The following is a 20,268-nucleotide window of genomic DNA, read 5'->3' as shown; positions in this document are numbered from 1 at the left end:
AAGATGCCAATCTTGGCGTTTATATTCTTGTGAGAGACTGTTTTGCATGCGAGCAGTAGAATCCATGGTTGTTTCTGAAGAATTCTCTTAAAGGAGTCGGAAGTTCTCAGTAGAAATCTGCTTGGAAACAATCAACCAACTGAGAGCCATCAAACTTCCCAGAATAAAGAGTCCTTATATGCCCAAGGTTCTCCAAAGATCAGGCAAAGCGCATATGACAAGGAATTGCTGTCGTGACACGATGTGATTGGATCTCTGCTAAATTTCCATGCTGAGAAGGATTCCTTCGAGTGTATCATTTGATTGGAGCCCGCTCAAGCCTCAATAAATGATGTGCTTATCATCAAAAAGAAGATCTCTTTACTTTTAGAGTCGTGGCTTTGATTTAAACGGATTGCTTCAAATCCCAGGTCTTTGATCTATTCATACTGTAACTTTTATCAAGTGGCCAGAAAGACCCTTATCGTTCGGTACAGATATCTCCATATCTCGACCTGATATTTGCTGGCTATGAATCTGACGTTGGGCGTCCCTCCATCCCTGCCCGTCTTCATATCTCTTTGGTTTTAATACGTGGAATGCGGAAAAGAGGGAGGGGGAACAGGGATTATGGAGTAACATGCCACGTCACCACAGCTGTTTGGGGCCAGGGCCCTGGGGCTCTTTGTTGAGTGTATGAAAAGAACCCGGAAATCGTGACATAGCTGTGATTCTCAACTATCTGTAACATTGAATATCGTCCAACATTAGTGGCTGCCGATTCGAACCTGGTTATAATGCTGCCAAAGAATCTCTCTTATCCGTGTCACGGAAAGTATTGGCTACTTTCAAACCATTACACCCAGTCAAGATTACAATATGGGACTTTCATCTACCTCTTCAGATCTTCAAGTATCTTCGAGACGGGCGTACTGTGTAAACCAATGGGAAACAGCAAGGACGATAATCTACCGGCTATACATTAAAGAATCAAGGACGCTGCAGGACGTCATGATCGTCATGGCACTGGTATACAACTTCAGGCGTACGTGCGACTTTTGCTGATAAGGAGGAACTAACAGAGTGCCGATAAAAGGTTAAAGTGTATACTTCGCGTCTTTCAAACTGGCCTGAATGTCGGAAGAATACCCGCGCAACAACGCAGCTGAGCAAGCAGAAATCCAGCACAAGGCGTGTCGCAAAAGAATGAGAAGGAAGCGAAAAGAATTTATCGGCCTTGAAGCTGCATTTTTCAGAGGACTGGCTATAATGCCATCGGTGGATGCGCCTCTCAAAAGTAGCGACTGGTGTTTTCATCACGAAACCGTGCTTGACTGCGTCCATAGTTTCAACTATGGCGTTTTCGAAAGATACCGTTGGCAAGCAGACCAATTGGAGTTCATACCCCATCCAAGAGCCCCAACATGAGTCACTTATGGTAACGACTTAGTGACCAGGCCTTTGAGGCATGGGAGCTCATCCGTGGATCTAACATGAAAGAGGCTGGAAGGGCATTGAATCATATTTTCAACTTCAGTCAGCAGCATCTTTATTTGACCCATCCGTTATGGTAAAATTTCGACGCATCTCGAGATATCTCCTACGAATATGTTAGACAGACCCACTGGGAACCAACAAATATTGACAATATTATTCCGTGACTGATTAATGCTGTTGATATATCATAGCCCCATATATCCGCTTGTACGCCTGCTTCATACGCTGGAGAAGACTTCACGCGAGATACAGCCAACAACACTAAAGATTGGCTATTTGAAATCCCTTCATTCACTAGCAACTTTTGGCGATATAAGCAAGTTCGCCGAAGCAAAAATTCAAATAGCCTACGAAAAGCTTTTCGCAGATTCTGAATCTATACATGAAGGAGTTTCCCCAAGAGCATTCTTCATTCTCCATTCCTTTACCTATGCCGCTTATTACAATATCAGGGATGATGTGAAGGCTTTTCAACTAGCAAGTGATTTGCTAGACAGAGCTCAAAATATCGTGTCACGAGACAGACCATACCAGTGGGATCCATTCATGTTAGCATTTGCATTCGCTTCAAAAGTCCTTGCCGAAATGTATCACCGAAATGGGGATATCTTAATGTCCAGAATGTGCTATTAATCTGCCATCGACGTTCTATGAAATGGTGACGGAGATGTCGCATTCACACGAAAATTCTGATGAAGGAGATCCAGTGAGTTTCGAAGGTGCCAGGCAGTGGAGCCAAATTCGTTGCGATCTTGTGGCTTAGTTCTCAGTCGTTGTTTTGAATGGCCTTCACAGACGAAGTCCTAGACACGACAACCTCCCAGAAAGTTGAAATTGTCGCTAGCATCCAGGATTCGTCTTAGGTGAAGGTACCATTTCTTGGGGAAGACCAAACTCTTTCGAAAGATCATGGAAGCGAGCTTCTGGTATGAGTGGAGTTATTGTGCGTCCCCAACCGCTACGACTTCGAAAGGTATACGTATTTCCTAAGAGCCACAAACTGCTGCAAAATTTACTTCATCGGTTCTTCTTTATATCACATATGGATGAGCAAGAGCGGGCACTTGAGAGGATTGGGCATGAGGTTTTATGACGCCCTGAATATCCCTGAAGCGCTGACGTGACTCCTTGGCTAGACCTTCCGGTTCTCACTGTACAGATATTGTTGTGATCTCAGGGGAAAGATGGGCAGGATGAGGCTGTATCAGCTACACGTACGTAGCCTACTGAGGACCGGATGCCTTTCTGATAGGTGCTCAATTCTATGGACGACTATATCAACTATCTTGACTGCTTCTTCTTCTCTTCCTCAACTACTAATGAGTAAAGCCCTCAGGGGCTGAAGGAGTGGGTGATCCGGCCAAGCCGCTAGGCGATCACGTGTCTCCTATAGATTCATATCAGATATGCTCGCCCAACCTCGAAGTATGTCAACCAAAAATGACTATTACACCACCAAAAAATCATCTTGGCTCTTGATGGTAATGTAACCTATAGCATTTGACAAAATAACCAGCCCAAGTCCGTTTTCTGTCATCACGCGCAATGTTCCTTTTTATGTATGTTTTTAGCCTTAGTCCACCGTGCCCTTTCTAGTTGGTCTCAAACTATTATAGCGTCCTATAGTCCCCTTATTATCCTTGTCGTTTCAGGGTCGCAGCGTGCGAAGCGCGCGTCTTCCAGTACCAATGAGCAAATTACTGGAGAAATATTCCCATTCCCGGACACCTGCATGAGCTGGTATGTGAGATCGGACTTAAGCCTCCTATCTCCGCCTCACATCAGCACATCCCAGCTTCATCAATCATTCCTTTTTTATATCCTTTCCCTCGCCTAGCTTTCCCTCATCTTACGCCCCATTGTTCCAGACAGCTATACCCACCATGCCGGAGAATCGAACTGTCAAAACCGCCCTCTCCCACATCGACCAAGACCCCTCCAAGGTTCTTGGCCTGACAGTAGGCCCTCACACCAATATAAAACCAGGCCAATACATCCCCAAAGCCGGTATAACCCCCACCCGCAAGCGCTAGACCCATGGGCCACGGATTAAATAAACTAACAACCAATACCCAAAGACGCCCAATCACCCCCAAGCCTAACCTTCAACGCCCCCTCCCCATCAACAACCTACATGGTCATCGGACTGGACATCGACGCCCCCTTCCCCTCCTTCGGCGTCCTAGGACCGATCCTCCACTGGATCCAACCAGGACTGAAAGCCAACAACAGCGAACTAGAAATAACCAAACCCTTCGTGGCGAACTATATCGGACCCGCGCCGCCGCCTGGTAGCTCGTCGCATCGGTATGTGTTCTTGCTCTATGAGCAGCCCGAGGGGTTCGATGGGGCGAAGTATGCGCCGGCGAACGGGCAGAATCTGAGTAATTGGCATCGCATGAGGTATGATCTTGATGCTTGGGCGAAGGAGATTGGGCTTGGAGAAGTGGTGGCGGGGAATTATTTTAGGAGTAATTGAGGAGAATGAGGGTGTTATTGTGGGCTGTGTTATGTGTATGTTAGGGAGGTATATGATATACTGGTAGTATTGATTTTTGAAGGGCGTTGGTATTGGAGCAATGTGTTGAGTTCTGTCGTGGATCGGTGAGGATACATGGTGAGGGAAGATGTACCTTTCCTTATGCATGAGGTGAATGAAGATCTGGCGAGTTATGTGCTACTAGGCGTTCTTAATACATGGACAACAGCAGTATTCTTGTAATCCTCATTGGGTGTGACTCAGTGAACTGTTGGGAGGGTTAGGAAGTGCGCACCAACTGACAGAAGATAAGATACATGTCGATGGTTCGCAAGCGTTCGCCGGAATATCCTGCGAAAGTAAATCGTGTTCAATGTCCGCTCTCCATCATGATAATGAAAAACAGAATGAACCTGGCGAATCATGCTTTTGTACCCAGTTGATCGCTAAGGTCGTTTCGCAGAGTATGTTTCCAGTCCACGATAGCCGGAATCCTTTCAATAAAAGTAAATCTACCAGTGTTTTCCCCTTCCCACCTAGCTGCGAGCGATTCTCATTTTTTTTCAGCTGGGTTTTAGTTTGATCAGCTTCAGGCTCCCGAACCCTATGACACGTCCATTTCGGCTCCAAAGAAAGACTGGTTCCCATCGGATACATCATCCAGCCACCCGAGATCGAACAGGTCGCGCAGAATGCCCAGTTCATCGATTAAGAAGCTTTTGCCATCCACAGGCGGTATAGAAGATTCTCCTTGATCCGGATACGTCCCATCTACACTTGACCTTTGCGCGGATATCGTTGGATCATTGCGAATGGAGGTATTACTATCGGGTTGGTGCCCAGAAGTCGAAACGCTGGCCGGCACAGCATCATGTGCCTCTTTTGTAGAGTTGATCAGCTTCGCTAATTTCTGACCAGCCTCCTGTGCGACTGTCCACGTTTGCCCGAGAAAGGAGAGCAATTGAAGTGCTACCTCCGCTCGCTTTATACAGACATCCATCGGTGTCGTGCCTCGTACTGCAGGGGTTGTCCACACGCAGTAAAGTACCGTAATAGAGGCAACAAAGATCGAGTGCGCCGATAGCCATGAGCATTCCATATTGGAGAACCGATGGAGGTCGGCGTGAATGGCGATGGTCTTCATGGCACTGGTGAAGCACGCTTGAATCGCGTTCAGACTCGGCCGCAGTATTTGCGGACTCGGACGGTAGAGAAGCATGATACATTGGTGGTATTTCAGCTCCAGTCGCTGAACTGTAACTCCGGAAAGAGGACCAGAGCCCCTTGGTAGACGGCCCGGCTGCTGGTCTTGTACTTCTTTCAGGAGAACGATACAGGCTCTCTGGGCCTCCTGTTGCCACGCACTAACGTCCGTCGGCCAGGGGAAGCGACTCGGGGACCGGGAGACACGGTACAGCATCAGCTTGATCTCTGCGATGATTCGGTCGAAGCGAAGTGAGTAAACGCAGGCGGCGTAGGAGGTCAACGGGGCCGGGCCTATCGGTGCTGCATTTTCATAGTGACCCTTCCGACCCCAGTGGATAGCCGCCTCTTCGACTTCAGCGTTGTCATCGAACCCCGGAAATTCCCGGTCGAGGGCTTCGTCTCGCAACGTGAGCGGGCGACCGAGTATTGTTGTTAGGGTTCGGTCCATGGAATATGCGGACCAGAAGATCGCACTTCGCAGATGCCGTATGTTTCGCTGATTTAGGGACTCTTTCTCTTTGTTATCTAAAACATAACTTCGGTCAGTCTTGATCGCTACGCCTTGAATATCTGCCACACTCCAACTAATAAATACAACCCGATGAATAAAGGAGCAACTCACTATTGTCACGCCGTTGCAGCCCAAGGTCCAGGCAGCTGGCGATGATAGTATGCAGCAGATACCAAGCGTTCAGCCCCTCCGGACTATAGAAACTATGCTGTACCAACAGTAAAAGAATCTGTACTCCTTCAATACTATCATGGAGCTGGATTTGCGTCCCGTACCCCATACCTGCCGTAAACAGTTTGCGAGAGCCAAAGTCGCCGGCAAGTTTGGTCTCAAGAAACCTTGCACCGAGCGAAAGCACCAAGAACACCTGTGCTAGCGCCAACTTCACCGGCAGTCGACTTTCCCACGTTGATGTCTTGTTGAGGCGAAATACCTCCCCTAAAAGAGTATAGAACACATCCTGCGATATGAAGGGGTAAAAGGTCGACGCAGCAAAGTATGTCTCAGCATACTGCTGGCACTCTGCCATAGAAGGCAGGTCGACCTGCACGACTTCGGAGGGGACGGGGCTTCGAGCTGGGACATTCAAGCCTTGCTCGTGTTGATTCTGCCGTGCATACGCCAATGGTAACCCTTGCGACTGAGGCACGCTCTCATAGATCAGGCGGGCAAAGGTGATCCCGGACGAAGGGCCCAGATACTTCGGATCGCTTGCATTAGTCAATGAGAGCAAGCCCACTTCGTGCGCCAACGGTTGGTCTCGTGTGATTCGGCTGGACGCTGAGACCGCAGGCGAGGCACCGCTCGTGATATGCGTCTGTGTAGTGCGACCCAGAGGGGATTGAGGATCATTTACATTAATAGAGTGGTGGTGGTGACGGAAACCATGGTGGGCCAACTGCGTTGGAGGAGAGTTGGTATGTTGTTGCTGCGGTCGGGGACTTGCCGTTGGCTCAATCTGTTCCAGTTCCCGAACGCGATTCTCCAAGTACTGCAGTCGGCTAGGAATAATAAGTACACTTGAAGCAAGTAGCGTTATTAGGTGCCGGAAGTCTCACCTTCTAGCAACCGCCGATCCAGGAGTCCCCTCGAAACACTCCACCCCAGCTCTGGCGCAGTTCGAGCAGGCCGGCGTCCCTCCGTCGCACCGCACTTTCCGGCATCGCACGCATGCCAGCGGACGGCGTCGGGCGGGCGAATGTACAGTTGCCGGCATTTTGAGCGGACTCAATGCATATAGTAGCCCAAGGGCTAAGATACATCCAAGACCGGGCTCAAAAAAGGCCTCAAGGAGGCAAGTGAGTTTGTTGGATGCAATTTAGATAGTGTCGGAATTCTGTCACGCGGTTCGGTCAAATTCCGTGTCTGTACATACGTTCTACTACAACAATATGACGGTGTTGGTACCATTTATGAGTATCTACAAGTTCTAACGTCTTAAGATACTGACATGTCCCGATTGAAAATCTTGCACAAACGGACGTTTATTTATTTGATTTTTTTAAATTTTTTATTTCTGGTTTAATCTTCATCGGAAATGTTTGTCTTGTAGATTCACAGGCATATATATCCAAAGTGATACACAATTACCGATGGTGAGGAGTCTCTAAGTTTAGTTAATACAGCCTTAGCTATGGCTGCAACGTATGAGTGTCAGATATCTGCGTCCATACATCTATCTAGCAGTGACTTGACTGAGAACTCGGAGATGGGCAATTCCCGAGATGGCGACGGATTGCCAACATCGCTTGACGGTTACGTATTTCTCCGTCGGACATTAGCCGACGACCCGCTCTATTAATACCCTCATGTAGTCATTTGATCCAATCTTTTCACGCTCACGAACATTCGAACACTAGATAGTTATCAGCTGCCAATTGCAAATGGTCATGGGGTGTGCCACACCTTTGCGATCATGGCGCTCGCAGCGCCTCGGCCGGATCATTAGCCAACGTCTATACAGCGGCAAAGGCCCGACGGTGGCCGTGTTATTCCAAGATATCGACCCGCCAGTCATCAATGGGGTTCGCAAGCCCCGTAAACCAGGGGGTGAGTGGAATTAGATTACCTGAGATGATATTTACGCTCAGCTGTGCTACATTTCCGTTACCAGTATTCATTTCATTTCCCCCTTCAATCTTCAAAATCGCCATCCATCTTTCAACAGTTATATGATAAAGTAACACACCACCTACAGGCTACCAGGATTCAGGTGCAGACATCGCCTACACACTCCAGTCAAAGGGAATCAACATCACCACCCCAGACCCATCGCCGCAGGTCTCCAAACACTCAGGCTGGTGCTTCCCCGACACAGAAGAAGGCATGATCGCCGCCGTGGAAAACGGCGCAACACATCTCTGGGCCAACACAATCCTCTTCGACTCACACCCACTTCAGCAATCCGAAAAGCTATCCCCCTACGCATCGGATCTATACGTCGTGGGCCAACCGCCCGGTCTCGTAGAAAACTGCGACGACAAGGCGTTCTTAAACGACAAACTCCGCTCATTGGGCAATTACACCCTACCACGCTCCTGGCTGGTATCTGATTCTACTAATGTTGACGAGTTTATCGGCTCAATAGGCCGCTTCCCGGTCGTTGGCAAGCCGGTTCGTGGCCGCGGAAGCCATGGTGTCAAGTTATGCCATGGCCCCGCTGAACTAAAACAGCATATCGAGGCCCTGCTGGGGGAGTCGCCGCTCATTATGGTGGAGGAGTATCTAGCCGGAGAGGAAGCGACCATCACTGTTATGCCGCCATCCCCTGAACATCCTGAGCACTGGAGTATGGTGCCTGTGACGCGGTTCAACCACGCGGACGGTATTGCTCCGTATAACGGGGTGGTCGCGGTTACGGCTAACTCCCGGGTCGTGACAGACGATGAGATGAAAGATCCAGCTTATGGGAAGGTGATGGAAGAATGTCAGGCTGTTGCCAAACTGATCGGCGCAACGGCGCCAATCCGCATTGATGTGCGGCGTTTCCGGGAGGGCTCGGAGTTTGCGCTTTTTGACATTAATATGAAGCCGGTAAGCGAATTTCGGTCTGCGAGGGATTCTTGATGATATAAAAGTGACAGGCCGGCTAACTGGAACATGTAAAATACAGAATATGACCGGCCCAGGCCGTCCAGGTCGCGAAGATCAGGCCAGCTTGACTGCGGTGGCGGCCGCTGCTATTGGTTGGGATTACGGAACTCTCCTGCAGAAAATTCTAGCCAGCGCTCAACATCTAAGTGCCTTTCGGGATTATCGCAGTCCGTTTTAGATTGGGTGCAGAAGGTCTTGTCTTGCTTGGTGTCGCGTAGACGACACACATACCTCTTGTCCTTCATGTTCAATTCGCTCTTACAAAACAGGTGGAGTCCGTCTTCGTCTCAGGTATCTGCCGAACTCGCCGTGAAGTATCTTTTTATAAGGGGTAAAAGTGATGAGGATAAAGTCAAGGATAACTCATATGTTGTACACAACCTGTTCTCCATAGCACTTTGTGACAATGTTACACTTAAAACAGACTGAAGAACTTCAAAGACATGCTCAGTATTGCGGCTTGTCCAATCCTTTCAAGGAAAATCAAATAGAGCCGAAGGTCCCGCATATGTCCTCACGCAGTAACGCGTTGGCAGTGCTTTTGATCCATTCTTTGCCTACGGGTGGTTCAGTTGAAGTACAGGCAGGTGAAAGTTTGCGAGGCTAGGTTATGGATCTCCATGTCGGTATTAAATCAATATCAGATCACCATCCACCCGAACCTTTTGAACCGAGCATTTCGAACTGGAGTCACATAAAGAGGCGACCTGCCCGCCTATCGCATCCTGACTTGTCTACGTAGGCCAGGTGATATGAACAAAACCCTGATAGATCTTGGGGATACCAATCTCGAAGGTCTGTGTTCCTTTCCGTTGCTACCTGTCGAGTTGCCTTCTGTGACCATCCGGACGATCGAAGCGCCGGGCTGATTGTGAATGTTGATACACGGACATCAGACTCTTCCCGTGTAATGTCTACCATCTCGTCCAATTATAGGTCTGGTATCTCTCTCAAGTAATCCCGGAGAGCATCCAATATAGTTGGGGTAATCAGTCGCGGTCAACCGCCACCATTTGCAGGTGCGCGAGCGTTTCCGAAAAGTTGGTTGGTTGCGGGTGTTGATTATCGAGCGCTTGCTGCAACCAGCAGCCTCAGCCATCTGAGATGTAGTTATTAATCTAGTGATGATCATATAACGAATGAATTCAAGCTGAGAGGCGGCAAGTCGCGGCGCCATGAGGTGTCACTGCTGCGAGGGAGCGGACAAGGACTTGTCAAGGCCAGTGGGGCAATAAAAGTACAGGTATTGGTTTTGCTGGCTTGGGCCGAAATTCAGGAGAGGATTGATCCTGTGGCTCCCTAGAAGAAAGGTGCCTAACTTTCGTACTACATTTTGCTTTGGATCAAGATAATAAACAGCGGACCTAATGTCATGGTCTTCCCAGAAGCGTTGTTTACCCCGGATATTTGTATTTTACGTCGTATGAAATGGTTGGCCTCTCGGAGCACCAATAAAGGAGCATCCCACACAGCCTCACTCTTTCAGTGCCCGTTCGGGATTGTGAGAATATTGCAGGGCTTTCAGGAAGTGACAAGTCCGATCATACCTAATAAAGAGGGGTTACACAGCTAAGTCCCAGAGCGAAGTATGCTCCTCAGACTTACATCCAAGCATATATCCAAATTGTACTTTCAAACCACCATAAACACAGAATTGAGAAATTCTTAGACAGATTATTATATACAATGGTCCAGTACGAATATTCTTTACATCTAACAGGGCCCAGTATTATTCGGTGCTTCGCCTATTGCTAAATGAGGACAGTATTGTTACACGTTCTATTCTGAGTATGTGTAGCCCTGTTAAGATGAGCGGGTACACCTTTTCTTCAGGCTTGAATGGATTGGACCTTTCTTACAAGGCTGATCCAGGTTTAGAAAGTCTGACTCGCTCAATAATCTATCTGTTGAGGGGAGCGATCTTCCGACCTGGATATATAAGACAGTGATATGGAATGCTGTCTCTAGGTGAACTGATTGATATGTACGACACCCGTGAGGCTACCAAGAGACACAGCAAGGAGATATATTACTTGGCCCTGGCATGAGCTCTAATGACCCTGACAAAGCTGATCTGCTACCTAACTATGAGCTTCCATGGAATACACTATTCCATCTGGTTATTGAATCTGTTCTCCCAGAAATCCATTCTCTGGAGACTTGGCCTGATATGGAGATAGCTGTGATCAAGGGCAGGGGATATATATTGAGCTGAATATACTCGGTGAAAAGTGGCAGTTCTCAATATAATAGATAACGTGTGCAGGTCTCCTTTAATACTGCGCCGAGGTCAATGAGCTATGAGAGTGATTGGGGTACTCAATGGACACTCTAAGCTTCAGCAAAGTCTATTCAAGAAGGAGATATTGTCAGTCTTATTCAGGGAGGTGCAAAGCCACGTACCATTAGAATATGTGAAGATTATTTTATCGTTGAAATGATCAGTACAACTCCTCAGCAGAACAGGCAAGGAGGAAGTGGGGATAAAACGTCTCAAAAGACTCCATATGTAAAAGAGAGCCTACTGCGGGATGTACTCTTTATTTGGAGCTGGGAAATATTCTGGGCTAATTCAGAAAAGTATGATAAGTCAGAAATCCCAGTAAAATCCAAGGACGCAGCGGCACCAGATCCGTAGATAGATTTTGAATATAAAAGATTAAGTGACCTGGCGCTCATTATCGAAGATATTGTTATGATAGCCGTAAGATTAGGGAGCCATGGCGGCCAAATGTGAATTGTCCACTTGATCAATGTGGACCAAAGCTGTTAGTTAGCGAAACTGTGGTCAAAATGGTAGCCGGTAATGTTGAATGGGGAGGTGAGATCATGGAGCGGCAGCTCAATCAGAGACGCTTTAGTACTTCTGAATAAAGAATCCAGAGTCGGGCTCTTCGAAGATAAGTTCCAGATCCAGGTGGTTCTCCAGAATGACTTCGCTACGACCAAATCTTCTTCGGTCACTTTACCCACCGTCTTGCGGTTGAGTACAAGCTTCCATGCGATACTGTAGCAGACGTATTTAGGTGGTCGTTCATCGTAGTCGACACTCTCTTCCCACAGACTAAATGGGAGGAATCCTAGTTGATCGGGCTGCAGGCCAGGCTCTAGGGCGGGGCTAGGAGAATACAAGGTCGCAGGTGTACAACCAAAGTAACCAGGAGTGGGTGCATGTTGGGAGTGTCGCCGTCCCATGGTTCGATCATCCGAGATTGATAAGCATGATCATAGTTGGGAGATCTATTGGTCATTGTCCGGTTGTTTGATAGAAACCTAAGCAGACAAGCTGCAAGGGGTTAGCCCATGACTGAATGTGTCCAATAAGACGCCTAGGAACACGAAGCCGCAGCATAATGATGAGCAAAGGTTGGAAATGTAGAAAAATCACCTGGATTATCGATCTTTGCCCATCAACTTGGCTTTAGATGACCTGGGGGAACAAGGCCACTGCAGTGCAACAGCCACTAGATGCACAGAATGGAAAGAAAGAAAGGGTTTTGGACAAGTTGCCAGTTCGAAAGCTGTTCTCGCTTAGTGGGCTAGCATCGAACCTTCCAGTCTTCCCAGACACTGATTCTAGGCCTTTGTATCTAAGATACTATTATCTTACAAAGCTATATGCCCTGAAACGAACGAAGTGAGAGAAAGGGAAAAAGTAAACGAGCCTGCGAGAGCGTACGCAAAAGACTATGACGTTTTGCTGTAGAGAGCTTCCTTCCACGCGCTCTTCTGATTTGCTCCTTGTCTTACCTCTTTCTCTCTGGTTCTGTCTTGGTCTTAGGGTTTTAGGGCTTTTCTTGCAGCTTCGTCCTTCGTGATTGCCCTCCTCCATACGCTAGTCGCAGCTCTGCGGCTACGCAATATCTGATAATTCCACGCCGCCTCTCGCGGACAGCACTTGCTCGTGTGACCTGTTATTTGGGTTCCGATATCTCCCTTGTCAATTTCGCCCTGATTCCCGCTCTTGGGGAGTGGGGGCGTTACTAGGATGATTGTGACTTACTGGGAGAGGAGTGTGTACTATGTATATGTGTAAGCCAAACCAACCCTAACAACCGGTACTGTGGAGATATAACATGGGAACAGACTAAAAAATTATAACTGAGACATTCAGACCATATAATTCGGTAGGTACTCCGGCCACAGATAATCCGTAATTTTGCACATCAGCGCCGCACCTCCAGACTCCTCCAAACAATACCTGTATCTATACAATAGTCCACAATGTCCCGAAGAAAATAGAGACAGGCCACAGTGTATGTATAAAGGAAAAAGAATTAGACTTTCAATGTCATCACGCAGAGACGTCCTGAAAGATCATCTCCTGTCCCACCTTCGTAAACAACTCACGAAACTTCTCCATAAGTGCGTTACTATCATGTTGAAGCTGCTTCATAGCTCTCTCACTGAGGGATTTCTGGTACCCTACTTCTTGGATGAAGGATAGGTCCACGCCACATCCCTTCAGAACCTCGTATGCTTCGCTTTCGTTTAGTTGCTCGAAGGGGATTCCTAGGACGTTCTGATAAAACGACACCCAGGTTCGGATGTAAAGTGTGTGGAGGCTTTTATTGAGCGATTTGAAGAGGTCTCGCACTGTTCATAACATATCTGATGTTAGAGCGAGCGTGCAACTGACTGTGGCCATGGACGGGGATATGGCCGTCATGTAGATGATAGGGATAAGGGCAGAAATAGTGAGAGTAACAGGGACAGGGGTCGAAACAGGAAGGACTAACACTCTTGGATGAGCTCCCTGTGGGGAATGTTTGGGTTGAAGTACCCATAGCAGGCGCATACAGCACTTACAACACCGACACCTCCTGCGCACCATGCGGTTATCGTCCATGCGGCACAGGCGGCTGCACCGCAGACAGCAAACCCGACTACACAGGCAGTAGCTCCTGCTTTTAAACAGAAGCTGGATTCAGCTATACGTTCACAGTATGGCTCGATGTCAGCAGTCAAGTGGGCTAGAGTGGCGGTTTCGAATGCGCTGAACGCGATTAGCAGGTTGCGGCAGGCTTCTAGCCGTTTGATTCCAATGTCCGGGTTTCGGGCTAGATTTGGTATATATAGAATTAGATATGCTGGAGAATAATGGTGAATAGAGAAGGAAGAATCTCTGTGGAGGTATGTGTGTATGTATGTACCTTCTTGAGCTTGTGACATGTAGTCCTTCCAGGTTGCGTATTTGCTGCGATAGTGCCCCAGTGTCTGGGCCACGTTCTTCCCGGGTTCATCTGAACGCAGAAGAGGCGGCGACAATCGGTCGTTGATATATTCTATTACGGAGGAGGTCTGTGTATAATGCGTTAGGTAGTGCTTTGAACTAGGTCTATGCTAGGTTTCGTCGGCATACGGCATAGATTGTCAATGTGGCTGGTATAGAATATGACCACGGTATCCAGCCACTCAAGGAGCTTGTAAAGAGGCATAGGGAAAGCATGTTTCTCCTGATTAAGCATCAGTATAAAGTTCTGGGCCGGATTGGGTGGACAGGGACATATAGATACTGACCCACGGGCGAGCCAGCCAGATTGTGATCGTGGTCGTCGCCGACGAGTCGGGACGATGGTCTCTCGCAGCTTGAGGGGGCCCTTAGTATCAACTACCACATAGAGAGGTTGTCCTTGCAGTAAGAGGTTTGAAGACATCATGCTAACGACTATAGGTTCCCCACCGATGTCCCTGAAGAACTGTGGTGTCAGGTCTAGGATCACTTTCCAGAGCTTGTTCCATTCGTGTAGGGCGCGTGGATCGTTGAGGGTGATGCTTGTGTGGATGAACTCGGTCTATGCATTGTGGTGGAGAAATTTGTTAACAAGTGACCTCGTTTTTGGTACGGTTATCAATGCATGCAAGGTCGTCAGGGCATACCTCAATGGCGACAAATGTTTGACCAGCGCGATAGGGAGTATCTGGGCTCTCCACTCGACGTACCTCCCAGTCCGGAAGCCTACGTTGTGCAGCTTGCGAGGCGAGTTTGTTGTTAAGCTCGAGAAAATACTCCTCATCCTCCTCGCACCAGTGCCATAGTTGCACTCTGCCCTTCAGCCTTGGGATGGAAATTAGAGGGATGGACAGACCAGTAGCCCTCTCATCCATGGCTGGGAGCATATGCTGGCGTTAGTTGTTGGCAGAGCGTGAAATAATACAAGTAGCCTGGCGCTTAGAGGTGTTCGAAAGGGAATCTTTATTCCTTATACCTTTTCTCCGAGTCGACATCTCCGTACCGGAGGTCTTGCCAACCGAGAAGCCGTGTTCCGATCTAAACGGTAATTACTGGCCACGTCACTGAAAAATATCCCTCACCTCATTTCCAATCGATTAGGGTGATGGTGGTCTTGGAAGCAGAGATGCATGAGACAGCCTTGCCGCCCGGGCGAACTGATCGTTGGAATCAGTCAATCAAGAGCCAGACTTGCCGTTGGTTTCCAACTTTTGCTTCTTTTCTTTTCTTTTTTTTTTTTATATAAATTTTTTCACCATGTTTTTACACATTTATCCTTCCGGCGCATCCGTCGCAGTCACCACAGGGTAGTTTCTCAACCCCCCGGTAACCACAGCCTGTCTATTTTCCTCTCCCCTTTCAACCTCCCACCCCCCAAGAAAAAACACGAAGAGAGATCTCGTCCTTTTCCAACCATGGCAGGTGCTAATACACCTGGAATGCAATCTACAGTTTCACTAGTCACAGAACAAAGTGACAGCATGTTTGTATTTGCTTCCAGCCCCTCCCACGCTGAATGGGAGCTGGTCGAACACGCTCACACGCCAGTTTCAGAGCTCTTGTCGTGGTGGAGACATCACAAACGATCCGCCGATTTCCACCTCAAGGAGTTTCTCCGTTTTCAAGAGCTTTGGAAAGAGGAGTCAAGAATTACAGAGAGCCAATCACCCAATACAATAAGAGGTATGCCCGCTCCCCAAGAGGGTCACAGTGGATGGATACCTTATTAATACCCCAATTCATCTGATCAGATCTCATCCCCAGAGACTACTCATCAAGCGCCCATAGTGAGAATTACTGGAACATGAAAGTCGAGAAGGATAGTCTTATTGCGGACCTGACCGCGATGGACAATATCCTGGACGCACTCAAAGAAACCACCAGCGAGAAAGCACATTGGTATTTGAAACCTTTGCTAGCGTAAGTTCTCTCAGTCTATTGTACACCAGTCCCAGCTATCGTGAAATACTAAGATGAGATGCTGCTCGACCAGATCCTCGATGCTTGGCTTAATGAGCTTGCTAATGATGGGAGGGGTTGCTTCTGCCATCACTTTCATACCAGCTGGCATGCTGTCTGTCTATGGCCCGATAATATATTGGGCCAACCTAGGCGTTATTTACCATTGCAGGTCCCAGACCTTGTCGATTAAGGAATCGGTAGAAGCGGGACGATTAGAGAACCAGAATACGAAGGGTGTGCGTATGCCGCTGTCCAACCTACTGAGTTGGATCAGTTGAATGGCCGTTTATAAAGGTGCCGCTCACTTGAATGGTTATTCTGCTTTTCTATCTAGCATAATATACTGTACATGTCTTGGGGCATGGTGATAGGGAGACAAAGAGAGTGATTTGCTCCCCGTCTACTCCAATGGATAATAGTATTTATTTATGTGTTCGCTGCATGATGTAATGCTGATATTTATCATCTTGAAAAGTTTGAGGTGACGTTAAATATGTGGCTGCTATATACAATTGATGAGAGGTATTGGCTAGGACCATGAGACTTGAGCAACAAGAAGAGTTGTATTTTAGGTGTTGTCGAGGATTAATGGAAGATGTGAATTGGAGCTGTGAAAAGCTTGATCTGGATCCGCTTAGGTACGCCCAAGATGTTCTAGATGTACGGAGCTAGACAATCATATATATATCTAAATAGCAAGAAATGAGACAGCCAACGAAGAGGAAGAATCATCAGTTTTAATTACTCTCCTTACACCCGAGCGACGCTCAAAGATCCTATGCTGATATGTCCAATTCAATGTCTACGTAAGGCTTGAGTGCTCTATTATTACCAACTTGTCTTCTCCGCACTTAGGACCCCGTGGGCCATGTTCAAGCTCGCATAACCTCACATAGTTATCCTCTTCCCCTGGTCGTTTCAGGGCCGCAGCGTGCGCAGCGCGCGCCTTCCAGTATTATTACCGGTACAGAACAAAACTGTTATTTACCAGCGTTCCCTTTACAGACTAATGCATCACCTGATCAGGGTTCGAAAAGCACTCCTTGTATATACAATATGGAGACCGGTTTCGGACTTCTCTGTACCTCTGTCGTGGGGTGTGGTACCTAATGCGCAAGCATGCTCTATATGTCATGAAGTTTTATAAAAACGACAAACAGAAGGTAGAAGTAGAGGGCCACAACAAGGGCAGACCTATTGCTCCGGATGAAGCATCTGACGGCTGCTTCTTTCTGCCGCGGCATTAGTGTGACTGTGAAGGGGTAAGATTTCCAGAAGAGGCACTCGGTGAAGCTGGACTGGTCCAGTAGCCTGAAACGGATGCACCAGCGAAATGCTCCGTGGGCCGGGATGCAGAAACAAACCCAGACGGCACACCACACCTCGCTTAGGCATTTGTAGTAAATCTCAATGGACGAATCAGTCAGAGTCGCTCCAGCTACGGTATCAAAGACCAATAAAAATTAACATCACTGCCAGTGACAGGTACGAGATATGAGGGACACGGTAAAGCTTTTCTAGTGTGTTGCGGACGAGGGAGAACAGCGCATAAACACAACCGTCAAGGTCATAGAATGACTAACCATACGCTTACCGAATTGAACAATGGACTCTTCCAGCCCTCGCGCAATGGCCGTGTCTATTTTCCCAGTACATTTGAATTTTATGTGTCCATCATCATGATGAGCACTTGACGCCGGCCTCCACCACGAGCAAATACTGTAGCCATGCCACATCTATCGGTCCCACACCACGTTATTGGCGATTTGCTGGACTGGAGAAACTAAATTGTTGATAATCGGCAATAGTTGCGATGCGCGCCAGCCCGTTTCTTGCAAATGCACCACTTCGCTTCCGTGGGATCCCAGACAGTCTGGCAAGCAACCACCTGGAAGGTTCCGAATGCTTCTTGATCCATGTTGACAACCCTCTGTCCAAGGACAAAAGCATATTTCTCAACCCTAAGGTGCGCATTGGATACAACGGTCCAGCGTACTCTGCTGTCCATCCCACCGCGCAATGGTTATCGTCCAGTCGAATCATTTGGTTGCTATGGGAGAGCCGCTTTCGGCTGTTGTTCACAACGCCCATAATAAAGGAGTGGGTAATCCACAGAGAGATTTCCGCGTGAGGGCAGCTTGACGGGCGTAATCGGGAATCCGCAAAATTCTGTCTAGTTAATGAGATGCAAGTATTGACGGGGAATGGATGAGCTCATGTATGAGATCCTCATGCTCTATAACTCCTCTGCAGCTTGGGCGCTTATGCTCCAGAATGCAAGCAGTGATTCTCCAACAAAGGAGCCTTTCGAGGTCAAAATTCGGTCGAGGTCATCGTTGCATGAAGTATTCGATAGATAGAATAGTAACACTACAGCGAGAAGGAAGAGAGAAAGAGGGCGACGACTTAAACCATTTTCGTATGTGGATAACACGTGTGTATTGAGACAGCTTCCCCATGTCTATCAGTCTACTAGATCGCGGGGAGTCTATTCCAGAATATATTTCTCTATTTCAAATTGCGGCGGAATCTAAACGCAAGCCACAAAATTGAGGATGACAAGAGCACCGATGATTCCGCTTTGCACGCAGCCATGGGAAGAGTACAACTGGCCCAAACAAGTAGATACCAAATGGACTACTGTAATTTGTAGGCTTTTGGCAACTGGGAGTTTTCTTGCCCGACATTGCGTGATTTGAGGCTGATCAGCTCGTCCGCCATTTTTTTGCCCAGAAGGGCTAGCCTAGTCATTTCTGTCAACATGGGAATTAAATCCTTGACTCTGGAGTTCATATCAGCAGTATACTCGCAATCATCTATGAAAATGGCTTACACAGTAGCAGTTCTGTAGAGTTCATTAAATTCTGTCGCAATGTCAAACAGCTCCATGTTGCCGGTATCGCTAGGTGAAAGCAGCCTCGGGGCTAGCGATGTGCTTCGACGCCTGGGTGACGACATAGTCTATTGAACATCAGTGCTAGCCGAATAGATTAGTTTGTTCTTAAATACCTGCTCGTTATTTTTGGATCCAGTCGAGACAACATCGTCTCGAGCCTCCTCTTCAGAATCTGTTCTGCGCCTCTTGGTTTCACTTGCTGGGGAACTGGGACTGTGCGCTCGCTTTCGAGTGACTCTCTGCGGAATAATTAGTTAATGATGACTTGAGACTGGATTACCGGCACGCATACCAATTTGCAGATCTGGGACGGGGTTTGGGAGAGGGGTGCGCTGGCTGTGCAGTCAACGTAGAAAGTGTTACGGAGGTTGGAGTGACTGTGGGAGACCACATCCTTTTATAAGGCCGGGGAACCAGCGCCACAGGCCAAAGAGACTATCACTAATCCCTGTTCCGTCACCTTCGGCATTCCACCTGAACCATGCATGCTCGTCCGAGGCATAGTCGTTGTCGTGTCCGTGGAAGGCAGACCTTCGGACTTACCACTGTTCATCGGTGACGGTTGTGAACGCTGTGGAACCGGTTCGGCTTCAGACGATGTTTGGGACCCTAATGCTGCCCCAGGCCTGGACTTTAGCTTTTCCATCCTCAGTGAATTGTCGAAAAGTACATGCGCTGACGGCCATGTTTCAATTTCCTGGGAAATTGTGGATGAGACATTATATAGTTTTGACACGAAAGGTCTAGGTGTCGCGCAAGGTCCATCGACAGGAGGACACAGTGTTTGTAGCACCAGCCCATCTGCATCAGAGATACCATCTTCACGAACTGTCTCAGCGACAGCTCCTGGAAAAACATCCTGTTCGACCGGAGCATGGCGTTGTGATGCTGATCTTATCGAGCAATGCCTGGATGGAACATGGACCCCGAGAGGTAAATGCTCACCCGGGACAGCATGTGAGGGCCTCGAGAATCCTTTCTGCGGAACGATTTGAGGAAAATCCTGGCATGTTGTTGATTGAGTGAGGTTACTCATCGCGGTGAGCTTTACAGGAGTGATGAATGTATCTAAGACACCGGAAGGTCTTACGATCTTACGGATGGAGAACACGAGCGGTGGCACTCTTGTTTAACGTTACGTATATCGACGTAGACCAAGAAAATGCAGAAGCAAGACAACAATACCACCGGTACTACCTTATGCCCTGAACTTCGGACTGCAGTCTGCATGCGCGGGGTGGCCGCGGCCCGAGTCAGTCAGCCGAAATAGTAAGCATAGTTGTTAGTTAGTCCGCGAATGTTGAATGGCTCATCTCCTATGCCATTTCCAAACGTTTAGGAGGTCAGTTCAACAGATGGTCACCGACTCCATAGATGATCATGGTGCTGGTGAACGTTGAGGGGTTTCTTTG

General features: G+C 48.0%; 6 protein-coding genes across 6 annotated transcripts; 3 read left to right on the top strand and 3 right to left on the bottom strand.

Annotated features, from left to right (window-relative positions):
- Nucleotides 1-3,251: 3,251 nt before the first annotated feature.
- On the top strand, nt 3,252-4,156 carry BDW43DRAFT_282781 (YbhB/YbcL family Raf kinase inhibitor-like protein; the record flags this gene model as incomplete). The annotated part of the gene is made up of 2 exons (XM_032042670.1): nt 3,252-3,483; nt 3,555-4,156. Coding segments are annotated over exons 1-2 (521 nt in total), but the record flags the coding sequence as incomplete, so codon positions are not given.
- Nucleotides 4,157-4,559: 403 nt separating this feature from the next.
- On the bottom strand, nt 4,560-6,888 carry BDW43DRAFT_320793 (transcription factor domain-containing protein; the record flags this gene model as incomplete). The annotated part of the gene is made up of 3 exons (XM_032049166.1): nt 4,560-5,686; nt 5,784-6,673; nt 6,731-6,888. 3 exons carry the CDS (start codon nt 6,886-6,888, stop codon nt 4,560-4,562), a joined length of 2,175 nt encoding a protein of 724 aa, XP_031898161.1.
- Nucleotides 6,889-7,555: 667 nt separating this feature from the next.
- On the top strand, nt 7,556-8,980 carry BDW43DRAFT_320791 (uncharacterized protein; the record flags this gene model as incomplete). Its single annotated transcript, XM_032049165.1, has 3 exons — nt 7,556-7,721; nt 7,870-8,705; nt 8,785-8,980. The coding sequence occupies 3 exons, from the start codon at nt 7,556-7,558 to the stop codon at nt 8,941-8,943; spliced, it is 1,161 nt and encodes a 386-aa protein (XP_031898160.1). The 3' UTR covers nt 8,944-8,980.
- Nucleotides 8,981-10,804: 1,824 nt separating this feature from the next.
- Nucleotides 10,805-11,060, top strand: BDW43DRAFT_282778 (uncharacterized protein; the record flags this gene model as incomplete). The annotated part of the gene is made up of 1 exon (XM_032042669.1): nt 10,805-11,060. A coding segment is annotated over exon 1 (166 nt), but the record flags the coding sequence as incomplete, so codon positions are not given.
- A 474-nt stretch (nt 11,061-11,534) lies between these two features.
- On the bottom strand, nt 11,535-11,960 carry BDW43DRAFT_313135 (uncharacterized protein; the record flags this gene model as incomplete). Its single annotated transcript, XM_032047523.1, has 1 exon — nt 11,535-11,960. One exon carries the CDS (start codon nt 11,958-11,960, stop codon nt 11,535-11,537), a length of 426 nt encoding a protein of 141 aa, XP_031898158.1.
- A 1,099-nt stretch (nt 11,961-13,059) lies between these two features.
- On the bottom strand, nt 13,060-14,873 carry BDW43DRAFT_313134 (uncharacterized protein; the record flags this gene model as incomplete). Its single annotated transcript, XM_032047522.1, has 6 exons — nt 13,060-13,361; nt 13,505-13,825; nt 13,919-14,066; nt 14,128-14,221; nt 14,286-14,560; nt 14,646-14,873. 6 exons carry the CDS (start codon nt 14,871-14,873, stop codon nt 13,060-13,062), a joined length of 1,368 nt encoding a protein of 455 aa, XP_031898157.1.
- Between the last annotated feature and the right edge of the window lie 5,395 nt (nt 14,874-20,268).

Source organism: Aspergillus alliaceus (genome assembly GCF_009176365.1).
Source record: "Aspergillus alliaceus strain CBS 536.65 unplaced genomic scaffold BDW43scaffold_35, whole genome shotgun sequence".
NCBI lineage: Eukaryota > Fungi > Ascomycota > Eurotiomycetes > Eurotiales > Aspergillaceae > Aspergillus > Aspergillus alliaceus.
The sequence above is the reverse complement of the archived record's forward strand: the minus strand, read 5'-3'. Positions and strand labels throughout refer to the sequence as shown.